The 18,188-nt window shown below is 40.4% G+C and overlaps 2 protein-coding genes across 2 annotated transcripts in view; both read left to right on the top strand.

Annotated features, from left to right (window-relative positions):
* LOC139579332 (C-type lectin domain family 4 member M-like) overlaps positions 1-18,188 on the top strand; it is a 403,007-nt gene that overhangs the window by 339,510 nt on the left and 45,309 nt on the right. The window lies entirely within an intron of this gene.
* Positions 1,761-6,032, top strand: LOC139579342 (ecto-ADP-ribosyltransferase 5-like). The gene is made up of 3 exons (XM_071407913.1): positions 1,761-1,988; positions 3,189-3,296; positions 3,458-6,032. Exons 2-3 carry the CDS (start codon positions 3,189-3,191, stop codon positions 4,310-4,312), a joined length of 963 nt encoding a protein of 320 aa, XP_071264014.1. The 5' UTR covers positions 1,761-1,988; the 3' UTR covers positions 4,313-6,032.

Below are 18,188 nucleotides of genomic sequence, written 5' to 3'. Positions count from 1 at the left end.
CTGAATGTGTTGGAGTGTGGGTATGTAGTATATCTGAATGTGTCAGAGTGTGGGTATGTAGTATATCTGAATGTGTCAGAGTGTAGGTATGTAGTATATCTGAATGTGTGGGAGTGTGGGTATGTAGTATATCTGAATGTGTTGGAGTGTGGGTATGTAGTATATCTGAATGTGTTGGAGTGTGGGTATGTAGTATATCTGAATGTGTGGGAGTGTGGGTATGTAGTATATCTGAATGTGTTGAAGTGTAGGTATGTAGTATATCTGAATGTCTGGGAGTGTGGGTATGTAGTATATCTGAATGTGTGGGAGTGTGGGTATGTAGTATATCTGAATGTGTTGAAGTGTAGGTATGTAGTATATCTGAATGTGTGGGAGTGTGGGTATGTAGTATATCTGAATGTGTCAGAGTGTGGGTATGTAGTATATCTGAATGTGTCAGAGTGTGGGTATGTAGTATATCTGAATGTGTTGAAGTGTAGGTATGTAGTATATCTGAATGTGTGGGAGTGTGGGTATGTAGTATATCTGAATGTGTTGAAGTGTAGGTATGTAGTATATCTGAATGTGTGGGAGTGTGGGTATGTAGTATATCTGAATGTGTGGGAGTGTGGGTATGTAGTATATCTGAATGTGTCGGAGTGTGGGTATGTAGTATATCTGAATGTGTGGGAGTGTGGGTATGTAGTATATCTGAATGTGTCAGAGTGTGGGTATGTAGTATATCTGAATGTGTCGGAGTGTGGGTATGTAGTATATCTGAATGTGTCAGAGTGTGGGTATGTAGTATATCTGAATGTGTTGGAGTGTGGGTATGTAGTATATCTGAATGTGTCAGAGTGTGGGTATGTAGTATATCTGAATGTGTCAGAGTGTGGGTATGTAGTATATCTGAATGTGTCAGAGTGTGGGTATGTAGTATATCTGAATGTGTTGGAGTGTGGGTATGTAGTATATCTGAATGTGTTGGAGTGTGGGTATGTAGTATATCTGAATGTGTCAGAGTGTGGGTATGTAGTATATCTGAATGTGTCGGAGTGTGGGTATGTAGTATATCTGAATGTGTTGGAGTGTGGGTATGTAGTATATCTGAATGTGTTGGAGTGTGGGTATGTAGTATATCTGAATGTGTCGGAGTGTGGGTATGTAGTATATCTGAATGTGTCAGAGTGTGGGTATGTAGTATATCTGAATGTGTTGGAGTGTGGGTATGTAGTATATCTGAATGTGTTGGAGTGTGGGTATGTAGTATATCTGAATGTGTTGGAGTGTGGGTATGTAGTATATCTGAATGTGTCGGAGTGTGGGTATGTAGTATATCTGAATGTGTCAGAGTGTGGGTATGTAGTATATCTGAATGTGTCAGAGTGTGGGTATGTAGTATATCTGAATGTGTCAGAGTGTGGGTATGTAGTATATCTGAATGTGTTGGAGTGTGGGTATGTAGTATATCTGAATGTGTTGAAGTGTAGGTATGTAGGAACTTGAACACTATTTCTAAATAATGTAATTTTTTCAAATTTTGCAAAGGGTAAAGTCTGTATAATTGGGTTCATTCTGTTCATAACAGAACAGAAAACTGTACTGAGATCAGATGTTTAATGTATTATACCATTAGCACAATGTAGGCCCAGTTACACATTGCCAATCTTCTCCCACTGCTGGTCACTGGGTTTCCTCTCATCACCATATTTGGTAGTGAGTGGAAGCCCCCACCGGATGCTTCAGGTTTTTACCCCTTGTGATACATCAGTGTTTCCCCTTTAACCTGTGCTAGAACTGTAATGCAAGGTGTACTCAGTGCTAAAGTCACCAAGGACCAGAAAAACCAGTGTTGCGTCATACATGGGTGTTTCCATAAAATAAACTGTTGTGCGTATCGACAAAACAATGGAAAACACAAGAGAAGAGGATTAAGAGGTTTTGCTCATAACTTGGCCTAAAAAAAAATATACCATAACGTTGATTGACCAGAACTGAACTAACAGGTAAGAATGTAACATTTCTAACTGTACTTTGCCTCCTGTACATCCAGTTTTCTACAGATTATTTCACAAGCAAAAGACACTAAATGAATGATTAAAGAATGATTATAGTAGTAACCTTGCCCTACAGTATAACACTAACTTGTGAGTGATAAGTAAAAGTGACTAACTAGCGAGAACAGAGAGCACAAATACATTAGATGGCAGATATTACAAATGTCACATTTACATTTTAATTAATTTCAAGTTCTTCCAATTGTACATCTCAATATGAATACCTCAGGAACAGGGACAGTAGGACCTGAGCTGTGTTGGAATACTCATACTAACCGCACTAACCGCACTATTTGTGATGGAAATTGAGTATGTAGTGTACTTATTAGTCATAGTATGGATATAGTTAGTATGCCACAGATTCCCGGATGCCGTACTACATTAGTCAAAATAGGAAGTATTACAGGCAGTGGACACTATTTCTGTGCTTTTGGGGCTCATAGTGCAATTCTTCAGAAAATGGGCGTGGCTTCACAACATTTTCAGATTTGAAGAAAATGGCGAAAATATGCAGTCCGATGAGAGCAGACACAAATGCATTGCTTTAAGTAATTATGACATATTTTAAGAAAATGTTCAGCAATGTAATAATGTAATGACTTTTCAAATAAGTGACATTACACATTATGTTGGGTGACAATTTGTTAGGTACGCTAGCCTTACGAACCGCATAGCATATCATTGCAGCAGTTGCTTGTATGTACCGGAATGTTAGCTGGCTACCTAACGTTAGTTGGCTACTAATTCATCAAACTACATTAACTATATGCTATCTAACTAACTACCCAACATTTACTGACTTTATTATTCAGGTCATTCTTAGGTTAGTTAAGTGGTATATTTATTTTGCGTTGTCATTGGACATTGTTAATGAAGTTGTAAGGTGTCTAGCTAGTCATTTGTTAGTTACGCTAACAAGCTAGCAAGAAGTTGCATAGCAACAGCAGGCAAAGCGCTAGACAGGCAAAGCGCTAGTACACTCAACTGAAAGGATACCGTTCATTTACAGTATACTAAAATTAAATTATAGTATGTAGTATGTACTCATTAAGTATGTAGTATACAGTATGTAAGTATGGGTATTCGAACACAGCACTGGTTTCTTGTTGAAATTAACTAACCTTTTACTTCCTTCTTCAACGTCACTAGATGGAAATCAATAACATACACAAAAAGAAGACAATCGTCTTTTCTGTTATATTTCTACTTGTTCTGATGGTAATCTTAGTTTTCATCTTCGGCATTCCCCATACAAAGGTGAGATATTTTACATTTTATTGAAAAAAAAAACAAAAAAAATGATTACATATTAAATTGTCATTGTTTGCCCCTACATTAGATCAGCGTTCCCAAACTTTAGTACAGTTTGCCATAAGTCTTATGAATGGAAACTTGTCTAAATAATGTCACTGTTACAGGATGGAGAAACTGAGAATGGAGGGATTCAAGATGGAGGGATGCAAGAGATTCTACCTCTAGACATGGTCCGTTCTTCTGTTGATGACAAATATGATGGTTGCAGAGGTTTAATGTTACGGGTGGTTGCAAACATGTACCTCTACGATGAGTTAAACACTAATCCTCAATTCAATACATCCTGGAACATAGCAAAACCACACGCTAAACCGCATGGAGACAGTTTGAATACAGAGCATTCCATTGCTATCTATTTGTACACAAAAAACAAACCAGGACCCAATTCCAAATCGATCTACCTGGACTTTAACAAAGCAGTTCAAGAGGGCAATTCTGCATATATGACAACATCATTCAAGTACCATGCATTGCATTTCTACCTGACTGATGCCATTCAGATTCTTAGAGAAAGACAAGAGACATGTAAGGAAACCTTTCACAGAACCAACAAGAAGTTTGATGTGAGTGTTCTCAACCACGAGATCCGTTTCGGCACCTTCACCACAAGCTCTTTCAGATCCGACTTAACCAACTTTGGGAATGTGTCTTGCTTTGAGATCCACACTTGCTTTGGCGCTGAGATAACTTCTTACTCAGCCTTTCCTGAAGAGAGGGAAGTTTTAATTCCGCCATATGAGATTTTTGAAGTCACCAAAATCCAGACAAAGTCACCAGTGAATAACCTGTTGTGTGAAGTCATCTACACACTAAAGTGCAAGGGAGTAGACAGTGATCTGAATTGCAAATTGATTTTGAGTGGAGGAGAATCAAACATCATCAGAGCATCAGATACAGGCTACATAATACTCTATATTATGTTGATAACTACTGTATATTACTCCAGCTTCACACTGTAGAGATTCTGGCTGTGTTCCAGGTCAGCTACATTGCAGACGCATGCCTAATCTCATGCCTGGATAGGTCTTTAACATATCAACTAACACATCATATTGCAATCTGATGCCCGACTGCGCAGTCGATGATGTGGCACACAACCATTGGTTGATGCAATGCAACGTCTGCAATGTATTCGACCTGGAACGAAACCCCTATAATGGCTTGTTTTAACCTGCATTGATTGCTCGATTGCATATTTTTTTTACTGCTACTGTTTTGAAATTGTTGAGATTATATGTCTTGGTCAGGTGTAATATTTTCTTGACATTTGCTGGCATGTACACCGTGACCGCGGCTACCTACAGTACATCTGGCAGCTTTTGAGTTTTGGTAGGGGAGGGGATTTTCGGCCATATGTTGCACGAGACTTGCAAAGAGGGGGGGGGGGCTACCAAAGATGATCGTCCCTGGTTCCACCACTAGTCCAACATCTCAACCCCCCACAACCAACACTAGTAACGGTCCAGAGGCCAGTGCTCATCCAATAATTGGTTCTGAGTTGCCGAGATGAAGCCAAAGAGAACCAGCCACTATCATCACATCTGAGTGACAGTGTGACTAACATGATAAAGCTTCTTTCACATTACACCATTTTCAAAATCCTTAAAATCACCTTATGTGCCTGACTGTCATGCCTAATGGCTGTACAAAGAAATGACACGTTAGTTAACAAAATCCTACAGTTAACCTTTCACACTATGCAAGTCTTGACAGGATTGTACGTGTCCCGTCATGTCTAATCTGTAATGAATTATACCAGACAAGCTGACTCAATTGAACCTAAGGTCAGTTCGTAATGGGTTGTAAGAATAACAAGAGTGAGGAGAAAATACAACTTGGAGGGCTCTCTGAGGCTGAGTGAGAGAGTTGGGTGAGAGAGCACTGAGAAGGGTTAGTCGTTTCCTGTCTGTGAGGTCACTGGCCGTACGCCTCTCAGATGAGTGGGAGGAGACAAAACAAAGATGAATGACACAGCTACAGTATCAACCATAAATACCATGCAGCCTTTTCATGGGAGTGATATTCTGTCGGTTTCATTAAGTACGTTGTTCACCTGGAAAAACTGGTTTGAGAGACTCAGTCAAGCACAACCGACACACGTTGATAACGTATAAGATCACTATAGGCCATAGGTTAATAGAGAGAAAGGACTATATGGAGGGTTCTGTCTGGTATGTCATTCTACCATATGACTAAACACACTGGCCACGTCCAACTCCCCATACTAACTAGTAGGCTGATGGATATGAGAAAATACAATGTTTTATAATATGTGACATTTCTAATATTGAGTATGCTTTCAATGCCAGGACGTCATAATCATTTCAGTGTTTAATCTAGTGTTCTTCACTACATGCTATTGAGGAAGAGAATTGTCACTTCAGACCCAGATGTTAATCAGCTGATAATAAGATAAGTGGATAGACTGTAGAAGACACATTCTCAGTATGGGTGAGTCTAGTATTTGTTGCTTATTGTATACATTTTAACTGTATTGTAAATAGGGTAGCAATAACCAGACAAATAACCATGTAGCGTAATATTAATGTAAGAGATTAATCGCCAGGCTCCATTCTAAATAGTATGTAGTATGATTAGAACACAGTAGTTTAAGTCAGTAGTAGTCAAGACAGATGTCAGACACGGTCTAGGTGGTTTGTCTAAGAGATCCGGCCGGCTCGCCAGGCTCCATTCTACATAGTATGTAGTATGATTAGAACGCAGTAGTTTTAGTCAGTAGTAGTGAAGACAGATGTTGGACACGGTCTAGGTGGTTTGTCTAAGAGATCCGGCCGGCTCACCAGGCTCCATTCTACATAGTATGTAGTATGATTAGAACGCAGTAGTTTTAGTCAGTAGTAGTCAAGACAGATGTCAGACACGGTCTAGGTGGTTTGTCTAAGAGATCCGGCCAGCTCACCAGGCTCCATTCTACATAGTATGTAGTATGATTAGAACGCAGTAGTTTTAGTCAGTAGTAGTCAAGACAGATGTCAGACACGGTCTAGGTGGTTTGTCTAAGAGATCCGGCCGGCTCACCAGGCTCCATTCTAAATAGTATGTAGTATGATTAGAACACAGTAGTTTTAGTCAGTAGTAGTCAAGACAGATGTCAGACACGGTCTAGGTGGTTTGTCTAAGAGGCAGGTTGACAATAAACATCAAATAGTACAACAATCAAGGACATATTTTAGTCATTGACCTTTTTTTAATTGATCTGATAAAGGAGTTTTCATATTATGACTGTCTCACACCTGCAAATGGGCCACACACTTATTTAGGAGTTGGATTCTGGGGAAACAAACATTTGAAATAGAGGGTTGACAGATGCTTTGGTCTAGATAAGCTGCAGAGACATGGATCATTCTTCACAGTTACCAGAAGAGGGAAGCATTTCACTTAACCAGCAAAAGAAATGATTGACAGAGAAAGCTTAGACGAGGGTTATTTAAATCCAGTCTCACACAGTAGGGATCTATGGAATGATTGATAAAGGTGTTCCACACTGGTCAGTTCAGTGATTGCCTAAATTCAACACATCTGGTCTTCCAGGTCGGTTAAATTAAAAACATGTGGCACTCCAGGACCACGGTTGCCTACAAGGTGCAGTACTTCCCAACCCTCTCCTCTGGGTTCACCAGACAGGCACACCTGCATCAAATAGTCAACGGTTTGATGGTTAGTAGACTGAATCAGGTGTGCCAGATTAGGGCCATTGAAAACCAAACACACACTAATGTACCCAGAGGCCTTTAGTTACCTGACACGGTTCATTCTGCACAGCAGCCGGAAGAGGGCAGTATTTAACTTCACCAGCTAAAGGAATGATTGGCAGACTAAACTCAGACTAGACACACCTCTTTCTGGACAGGTACTGCAGGATTGTGTCACAACTACAGACCATATTGAGCAATTTAGCTAATTGATCAGTTCAGTGATTGCCTAAATTCAACACCTGGTCTTCCAGGTCGGTAAATGACAAACATGAAGTGCCTGCAGCACTCCAGGACCAGGGTTGCTTTCTTGGTGCAGTACCTCACAACCCTCTATTTTTTATCATGAGATACTCTACCTCAGGCGAGCAACAGCTCAAGACTTCCTTAGATATCGTGCACCAGCTGTTATTTACAAAAAGACATAGTCCACCGCCCCTGTTCCATCCTGCCGGTGCAGCGTATGTTGATAGTGTCGTCCTTCAGCCACGTCTCCGTGAAGAATAAGATATTACAGTTTTGAATGTCCCGTTGGTAGTTTTATCTTCCGCGTAGGTCATCTATTTTATTTTCCAAAGTTTGCATTTGCTAACAGAATGGAAGGAAGTGGGGGTTTATTAGATCGCCTACGAATTCTCAGAAGGCAGCCTGCCCTCCGGCCCCTTTTTCTCCGTCTCCTCTTCATGCAAATCACGGAGATCTGGGCTTGTTCCCGAGAAAGCAGTATATCGTTCGCGTCGGCTTCGTCAGACTCGTTAAGGAAAAATTGGACTCTGCCAGTCCGTGGTGAGTAATCGCAGTGCTGATGTCCAGAAGTTATTTTTGGTCATAAGAGACGGTAGCGGCAACATTATGTACAAAATAAGTACAAAAAATAAGTTACAGACAATGCAAATAAACGAACAAAAAAACATGTAAAACGTCTGCCTTCTCCGGCGCCATCTTAGTCATCTGTCCTGTTGTAAATGATACCCACATTGTTTGCTTATATTGTTAATATTTCTTCTGCCAGTGAATTGTCATTTGTTGTCATGTGCATTGCAGCTTTTGTTAAAACCAATAAAGAAAATCATTGAGTATTATTACATCTCCTGTCCTATTTATCCACTTCCTGTACATCTGCTATAAAGATATTAATTTCATTTCACTTGAAGAAAATATGTTTGTTCTCAGATATAATTAGTAGTGGCTACAAATATATTTAGTTTTAAACAAAGATTAAAAGTTAAAAAAATATTTGTAGAAATAAATTACATGAATTGCTTCGAAATAAACGCGATGGAGGGAGAGCAGTAGCAGGGTTAGTTGTTTCCTGTATCTGTGAAGTCAGAGCTCAGTACAGCTCAATCTGTCAACCACAATGAGGAGAGAGCTGTCTCGTTCCAGGCCAACTATATTGCAGTTGAGTTGCAACCAGCAACCAATGCTCATCAGATTGCTATACCATATGATGTGATTAACTGATATACTAAACACCTATCCAGAAGTTGTGAGTTCTGTCAGTTGTTTGCATTGTAGTCAGCCTGGAACGTGGCCAATGTTATGACAGGGGTTAGAGGAGAGAGGGGGCGGGGCTCAGTTATCAAGAACCCTTTCAGCAGCCATGTGTTGACTAACAGAGACCACAGAAGTCACAGGGAGGCAGTGAACAATCATAGAACCTACCGTCTATCCGCTTTGACACTAAACTGTTGCTTTGACAACTGTTGCTTTGACAACGGGGCGGGGGGTCGGGGGGTAAATGCAGTCGTTTTAAGATGGTCATACCTTGGATCCTTTAGCTATTTCATTTGGAATTTTAGGAACCCTTTAGGTATGAAAAATATACAAGGAAATGTATTGATAAAATATTGAATTTGGCCTTTACTACTGTAGTCCACAGAAACACATTGAATAACATATTCATAAATGGCAAAGAAATACAGTAAAAAACTAAATCTAAAGGAATCAGGTTTTCAAGTGTCTGTCCTATATCTAGGAGATATACGAAAGCTCAGGGAAAAAAGCAACAATTAAGATGTTTGATTTTATTGTATTTTATTCAATACAGAATACATGATTCTGCCACAAAATTGAAAAATAAAACATGTTACTGAGAAATGTCTGGAACTCATGCAGTGACACAACTTGAAAGGCGGTGACCATGACAACTGGCATTAGGTGCAGTGGTTATCTTGGGGTCGAGGGGAGTGTGAGGAAGACAGAAAGGGGCAGTGTTAACTCTATCTCAGCAGCATCACTTTTAGTTTAAAATGGCCCTGTAGTGAACCAAGGTGTACTGTACAGTATCATGCATGTGTATTTGTGCAGACATGACGATCTGTGTCACACCCGTATCTGTTTCACCTGTCTTTGTGATTGTGTCCACCCCCTCCAGGTGTCGCCCATCTTTCTCATTATTCCCTGTGTATTTATACCTGTGTTCTCTGTTTGTCTGTTGCCAGTACGTTTTGTTTTGTCAGGCCTACCAGCGTTTTTCCCTCTGTTCCTATCGCTTGATTGTTCCTGTTCTCTAGTTTTCCCGGTTTGACCTTTTCTGCCTACCCTGACCCTGAGCCTGCCTGCCATTCGGTACCTTTGCCCCACCTATCTGGATTATTGACCCCTGACCTTGACCTGTCTTTTGCCTGCCCCTGCTAGATTATTAAACTGTTGTTTATTCAACACTGTCTGCATCTGAGTCTTACCTTGAAACGTGATAGTACGAACTGGCCATGACTGACCCAGCAGACCCGGGCCAGCTGCACAACGTCATCTCTTCCCACGGAGCCACCATCATTAGGCACAGGGAATTGCTTTGTGGCCTTACGGAGGAGGTCCAAACGTTGGCTGAACTCCTTGACAGGGCATTAAACATTTTGCTGGAGCAATTCCGGGGGTTGTCTGGGAGGCAGCGAACCACGTTTGTAACCCCACAGCCACCCAGTAACTCAGCAGCTAGCTGCGCCATCTCATCGGTCACTCCACCTTCTCGTGAGCCCCGCTTACCTCCCCCGGAATGCTTCATTGGAGAGCCGAGCACCTGTCGGACGTTTCTAGCTCAGTGTGTCCTAGTCTTCGAGTTTCAGCCCTCCTCTTTCCCCTCGGATTGCTCCAATATAGCCTACCTCATCACGCTGATGTCTTAGAGGGCTCTCACTTGGGCTATTGCTGTATGGGAACAACAGCCGGCCATACGCATTAGTTTGGAGGGGTTCGTGGGAAAGGTGAAGAAGGTTTTTGATGCCCCGTTCTCTGTGAGAGAAGCATCCACTGTTTCACAAGACGACAGCCTGGTTTGCTGGATTTCTCAGGAGTCCCTAAAACATTAAACAACACGAATTACAATGTCATACTCATGTCATAACACTAGCTAGCTGGCTGGCTAATGTTCTCTAGTCAGCTAACTTGCTAAATATATATTTTTGTAAATTAACTTTATGACAAAAAAAATATGCACAATCATTTGTCTCTATATTAACTAACAAATTCCTCTCAATTGTAAATGTTTTGCTTGACTCGTTATGACATTATAATTGCTTACATTTGCTTCAACTGTAATGTTTTTGTCATACATCTTTGCTGAAAAAAGTCACCAGTGATGGGTGGCATAACATCAAATACGTCATTGGAACCACTCGATATGACTGGTCATATAAAAACCTTGGGATCCAAATGCATATTGAGTGCTGTAACTCCCCCTTGTGGTGGTCTGGAGCAATGAAGCCGTGACGCTGGGTACCTCTAAGTCCAGCGACGTAAGCTCACAACTTTTAAAGGAGGAACCACTGTATGTGACTTAGTCATAAGTCTGGGCGTACAGATAACAGCTGTTTGGGTGGGACCTCAGTACGTGACATCCTGTTCTCATAATCTACAGGAATTTAGATGGGTGGAAACATGCAAGAAGGAACAGACAATGGTGGCAACGTCAGCTATCTTAATCTGAACAGACAAGCTAAATCAGCTTTTACACACCATGTTCCGTCCCTGTTTCCAACCATCTGCTAAACTGTCACAAAGACAAAATAGGTTGTTGTCACAGGTGTAGAGAGGAGTAGGCAGGAGGCAGTTGCAGTTTTAAAACTACTGAATATTTTATTGAAGCGGGACAAAACCCACAGTGCAAAATGTAAAGTACTCATGAAAGTGTAGAAGAGATTCCTTTCAGGAAAACCAATAACATTTACAATGACTGACAAAGACAAATGACAGAGGAAGTATATATACAGTGATAGAGTGGGGATTGGAACCAGGTGTGTGTAATGATGACGAGACAGAGAGTGAAGGGCATTTGACAGCAGCAGGTTCGGCAGAAGCTGGAAGGCCGGCAACACCTAAAGCCTGAGCTGGACTTGAGGGGGGGGGCAAAGTGAAGGCCGGTGTGACAATTGTACTTTTTCTATAAGAGGAGAGAGACAACTCTGTTTTGTTTGGTTGTTAATGATTGCTTCATTTTTGCAAATCTTATAGTAAAGTTGTTGTTAGAGGAATCTACAGTCTCTCTTCCTATATAATTGCTACGTGGCACGTGCAAAGTTACATGTTGGTAAATAAATGACATTTATCTTATCTTTGTTAGGTTATTTGTGTGTTGTGGTTTACACCAAACTCACCCTGATGACTGTCTGTCTCACACCTTCAAGAGGGCATCAAACTTGTTAGCAGGGGGTTTCTGAGGGGGGAAAGATCACAAAAGATACATGTTAGGGACAGTTAGAAATTTACCTGGGGGTAGGGGTATGTTATTTCCCTGATTTATATTTGCCATTTGCAGGTTTTACTATAAAATGTATTCTACTGTATATAACCACATGGCCTCATCTGCTGGCATGCACTTCTGCTATCAAGTTGCTTGGTACTTGTCTAATGCACTATGCTTTTCCGCACGCTTACTATACCACAGGTCAATATAGTCTACCAGTCAACTGTCTATCCTGCCCTCTTTCCACTATTCATAGTGACAATAGTGGTAGGTGGATCATTTTCCAGATCTGCAATAGGCTAATTAGCAATCATACCACACATAAAAGCATTCAAAGCTGTGTCAATGTTTAATATAAATCCACATCAACAAATAGGAATTGCTGATAGGCACCGGAGAGGCCAGGTGCACCATTGTGCATGAAAGAACAGTGAAGACATGAGACACAGCTCAAAAAGCTCCTCTGTTGATATTGCTTAGGGACAATACAGTTATCCTGCCTAGACTAGCCTACAACACCAAAAACCAATGAAAAATTGCATTATATTTCATAATGTCATAATAAGCCCTGTTATTTGATTGTTTCTATATAGTGTGGCCTCATAGGCCTATGATCCCAGCAGGCCCAGTTATTCACATAAGCTCAACACACCTTCTGCCTGCTGATCTGAGCGGCTATTCCTCAACCTAGAACCTGAAGCATAAATATAGTGTCACGGTTGCTTTCCTCCTCTTCGTTCGCAATCGCAGTGTTAGAATTCTAAAAATATCTTCATTACGACATAAGACTTAGTTATGGTAAGGGAATGCCCAAAACCTGAGCGCAAAGCTACTAGTACACAGTTCGACAGATATATGTAATAGCATCACAAAATGGTTCCTACTTTTGGTGGTCTTCCATCAGAATGTTGTACAAGGGGTCCTTTGTCCAGAACCGTCTTTGTTTGGTATTAGAACGTTCTTTTTCCCTCTTGAATTAGCAAGCACACTGGCCAAGTGGCGCGAAGCTATCCTTCCTGAACATATGCAGACAAAGCAACACGCCTAACGTCCCGAAAAAAATTCAATAATCTAATAAAACTATATTGAAAAAACATACCTTACGATGATATTGTGACATGTATCAAATTAAATCAAAGCCGGAGATAGTATTCGCCTATAACGACAGTTTTTCAGAAGGCAATAACAGGTCCCTCCATGCTCCTTGCAGAAAACAGAAATTGGAGGACACGTCGTTCCAAGAGGTTTCTTTCCATCTCAGACCGAGATAATGAACTCATTTCATCTCTCACTTCCTCTTGACATCTAGGGGAAGGTGTATGACGTGCACGTATAGTCAAACGGATCATGCCCATTTATAGGCAGGTCCTTGAACAGAACATCGATTTCAGACTTTCCACTTCCTGGTCAGAAAGTGTGCTGCCAAATGAGTTCTGTTTTACCCATAGACAAAATTCAAACGGTTTTAGAAACTAGAGAGTGTTTTCTATCCAATAGTAATAATAATATGCATATTGTACGAGCAAGAATTGAGTACGAGGCCGTTTAAATTGGGCACGATTTTCCCCCGAAGTGAAAACAGCGCCCTCTGTCCTCATCAGGTTAATATGGTTCTCAATCAGAGGAAACGTCAAACACCTGCCCCTAATTGAGAACCATATCAGGCAACACATTTAACCCCACATAGAAACACATAACATAGACTACCCACCCAGCTCACGTCCTGACCAACTAAACAAAGTTAAACAAAGGAAAATAAGGTCAGGAACGTGACATATAGCCTAAATACCTGTAATTTAACTTTTAAAATGTGTGAATTAACAAAACAGGGCACAATGTTTTAATATGATTAGGCTACGTTAAAAGTCTCCTGTAGGCTTCCTGCACACGTTCATCCACTCCCCTCTAATGTAATTCCAGCATCCAAACTGGACACCGGCCATTCCATTACACCAAAACATTTAACTTCTTATGGCTGGGGGCAGTATTGAGTAGCTTGGATGAATAAGGTGCCCAGAGTAAACTGCCTGCTACTCAGTCCCAGAAGCTAAGATTTGCATATTATTAGTATCTTTGGATAGAAAACACTCTGAAGTTTCTAAAACTGTTTGAATGATGTCTGTGAGTATAACAGAACTCATATGGCAGGCAAAAACCTGAGAAAAAACGAAACCAGGAAGTGGGAAATCAGAGGTTTGTAGGTTTGCCTATCCAATATACAGTGTCTTTGGGGTCCCATTGAACTTCCCAAGGCTTCCACAAGATGTCAACAGTCTTTAGAACCTTGTTTGATGCTTCTACTGTGAAGAATGAGGGAAGGAGAGCTCTTTGAGTCAGGTTTCTGGCATGAGTTGATCACGCGCGGTCCCGTGAGAGCGACCTGCATTCCATCGCATTTCTGAAGACAAAGGAATTCTCCGGTTGAAACATTATTGAAGATTTATGTTAAAAACATCCTAAAGATTGATTCTATACATCGTTTGACATGTTTCTACGAACTGTAATGGAATTTTTTGACGTTTCGTCTGACCTGCTCGTCATCATTTTGGATTTTGGAACTAAACTCGCAAACAAAAAGGAGGTATTTGGACATAAATTATGGACGTTATTGAACAAAACAAACATTTATTGTGGAACTGGGATTCCTGGGAGAGCATTTTGATGAAGATCATCAAAGGTAAGTGAATATTTCTAATACTATTTCTGACTTCTGTTGACTCCTTCTTTCAGTTGTAATGATCCTGTTAAAAACTGTTTAAAAACTGTTTAACCCACATTGCTTGCCCAGATTAAGATCAAGATTGTACTTCCGGTAATTTGTTGAAATTTAATCGAATAGTAATTTGTGATATGTTGTCATTTGTTAGCATGTGCACTGTGTTTGTTAACATTCCCCATTGTGTTACTGATTCCCTCCATCAATATTGTGTTTATATTCACCATAAAGTTACTGATTCCCTCCATCAATATTGTGTTTATATTCACCATTAAGTTACTGATTCCCTCCACCAATATTGTGTTTATATTCACCATTAAGTTACTGATTCCCTCCATCAATATTGTGTTTATATTCACCATTAAGTTACTGATTCCCTCCATCAATATTGTGTTTATATCCACCATTAAGTTACTGATTCCCTCCATCAATATTGTGTTAATATTCACCATTAAGTTACTTATTCCCTCCATCAATATTGTGTTTATATTCACCATTAAGTTACTTATTCCCTCCATCAATATTGTGTTTATATTCACCATTAAGTTACTGATTCCCTCCATCAATATTGTGTTTATATTCACTATTTTCTTACAGCTTCCCTCCACTCCATCAATATTGTGTTTTCACCATTATGTTACTGAATCCCTCCACCCCATCAATATTGTATTCAAATTCACCAATATGTTACTGATTCCCTCCACCCCATCAATATTGTGTTTAAATTCACCATTATAATGCCAGTTCCCTCCACCCCATCAATATTGTGTTCATTTTCACCATTATGTTACTGATGTTACTGAATCTTTTCTTATTTGTTGACATTTAATCTAATGGTATTTTGTTATTTGTTTACATTTAATGTAATGCTGTTTTGTTATTTCTTAACATTTAATCTAATGGTATTTTGTTATTTGTTGAATATTGTTAACTTCATTCTTTCCATTGTAATGATCCTGTAAAAAAAAATGTTTTTACCTGTAATGATTACTGTTGTCCCCTTGACAATTTCTTAGTAAATTCTGATTGGTTATCATGTGTACTGGAACTGGTGTTGAAACCAATAAAGAAAAGCATTAAGCGTCATAATGACGTCTCCTGTTGGGCGCCTGCAACCTGACTTCGGATGTCAGTCGAATGGTGTTTCCTCACATATAGGTGAGGTTGACTTCCGGGTTCAGAGAGAGAGTTTAATGTTCAGAAGTAAGCGGCTAGGCGGGTCAGGAAGTACCTGTGTTAAGTACTATTCAACGCTGGTCTGACCAATCGGAATCCACGCTTCAAGACTGTTTTGATCACACGTACTGGGAGTTCTGGGTAGCTTCCGAGAATAATATCAGCATATACGCTGATTCGTTGAACGAGTGTATAAGGAAGTGTTTAGGACATGTTGCACCCACTGTGACAATTAAAACCCTAACAAGAAACCGTGGATAGATGGCAGCATTCGCACAAACCTCAGGAGGCTGAAGACATTTGGCTTGTTCCCAAAAACCCTCACAAACTTTTACAGATGCACATTTGAGAGCATCCTGTCGGGCTACATCACCGCCCACAACGCATCACCGGTGAAACTACCTGCCCTCCAGGCCACCTACAGCACCCGATGTCACAGGAAGGCCAAAAAGATGATGAAGGACAACAACCACCCGAGCCACTGCCTGTTCCCCCCCATACCATCCAGAAGGCGAGGTCAGTACAGGTGCATCAAAGCGGGGCCCGAGAGTCTGAAAAACAGCTTCTATCTCAAGGCCATCAGACTGTTAAATAGCCATCACTAGCTCAGAGAGGTTGCTGCCTACATACACAGACTTGAAATCATTGGCCACTTTAATAAATGGAACACTAGTCTCTTTAATAATGTCACTTTAATAATGTTTACATATCTTGCATTACTCATCTCATATGTATTTACTGCATTCTATACTTATCTACTGTATCTTAGTATATGTCGCTCTGACATTGCTTGTCCAATTATTAATCTATTCTTAATTCCATTCCTTTATTTTAGATTTGTGTGTATTGGGTATATGTTGTGAAATTGTTAGATATTAGTTAGATATTGCTGCACTGTCGGAGCTAGAAGCACAAGCATTTCGCTACACCCGCAATAACGTCTGCTAAACATGTGTATGTGACCAATAGAATTTGATTTGATTTGAATTTCGCCTCTCCTGAACCCATTGAGGAGTTCCTGTGTCTGTGAGGTCACAGCTCTGCACTGCACAGTCTATCAATAACAACGAGGAGAGAGCAGTCTCGTTCCAGGCCAACTATATTGTAGTCAGTCTGCACACAACAACAAATGGGCATTAGATTGCTATATCATGTGATGTGGTTAACTGATTTGTGAAACACCTATCCAGGAGTTGTGAGATCTGGAAGGCGACTTCAATATAGTCAGCCTAGAACGTGGCCAACCTCATGATTGGGTTTGGATGAGAGATGGGGAGGGACTTGGTTATGAAGGAAGCTTCAGCAGCCGTCTTGTTGACTATCAGAGACAACAGAGACCATAGGTTGGCAGATTGATAACTGGCATGATAACCTACTCACTACTATAAAACACAATATATTTAAGAAATCAAAATGATAATGAATATCTATTACAGTAATGATGACACCTGCATAGTTACATCTGGCTAACTGAATGACATTCATCTTTGTCAGGTTGTTTGTGTTGTGGTGATGACTCTCTGTCTCACACCTTCAAGTGGGCTCAAACTTTTGTGTGGGTTCTGAGGGGGAAGATATCTGAAAAGATACCTGTTTGTGGGAAAGAGAAAAACAGTAGTCAGAAGTCACCCTGATGCTTGACTGATGACTGGTATCATTCCACATTTGACTAAATAATTGTCTAATGAACACTTCATGGGGGGAATCAGCACATTTGACTAAATGTGAAATATTTTATAAAATATTACATTTTATTAAGACCCTTTACACTCTTAAGACACTTATTAAGACCCTTTACACTCTTTACACACTGCATAACCATGGTAGCACTTAAAAGGGAACAGTTTGGAGATCATGGTTAGAATAAAGGTGGGGACACAACAGGTCACCTGACACAAGACTGAATCCAAACATTACACAGTTGATTATGTGTGCATTTTACATTTACATTACAACCAGACCTGAACTGTCTAAAAATGATTCCCTGGCAATCCAGGTGTATGTGAATGCAACATCCCAAATGTACAAGTCATTCAACGGAACCACTTTATCCAAAAGAAGAGGTACAACACATTCCAGTACCACTCCCTGCACTTCCTTCTGACCAATTCCTTACGAATCCTGAACAAGAAAATAAGCGTTTCCCAACATTCAGAGGAACCAAAGAGGCTTTCTACGGTGTCTGAAATACTACATTGTGATTCGGACAGTTCACCTTGAGCTCTTTAGACAAGCAAATCGCTGCTAAATACTTTGGAACTCACTCCTGTTTTGAGATCACCATCTACCTTGGCGCCCCACTGAGGGGAGGGTGGGGAGGGGGTACTCTGAGCTGACGCATGAGGAGGAAGTGCTGATTCCCCCCATGAAGTCTTCATTAGACAATATTTTCTATTCGATTCCTATTAGGATACTTCCCAATGGGCACAGACGTCAATTCAACATCCATTCCACGTTGAATCAACGTTTTTTTCATTGAAATGACGTGAAAACAATGTTGATTCAAGCAGTGTGTGTCCAGTGGGTTGGTTCTTCCACAAAAATGT

Source organism: Salvelinus alpinus, chromosome 6 (assembly GCF_045679555.1).
Source record: "Salvelinus alpinus chromosome 6, SLU_Salpinus.1, whole genome shotgun sequence".
NCBI lineage: Eukaryota > Metazoa > Chordata > Actinopteri > Salmoniformes > Salmonidae > Salvelinus > Salvelinus alpinus.
This window is presented reverse-complemented; position numbering and strand designations above follow the sequence as displayed.

What these genes read in the sequence shown, in the direction of transcription:
- LOC139579342 (XM_071407913.1), top strand. Translation starts at nt 3,189, where the DNA reads ATGGAAATCAATAACATACACAAAAAGAAGACAATCGTCTTTTCTGTT. An exon ending in TCGGCATTCCCCATACAAAG is followed by an intron (nt 3,297 to 3,457) that starts GTGAGATATTTT and finishes TCACTGTTACAG; the next exon opens with GATGGAGAAACTGAGAATGG.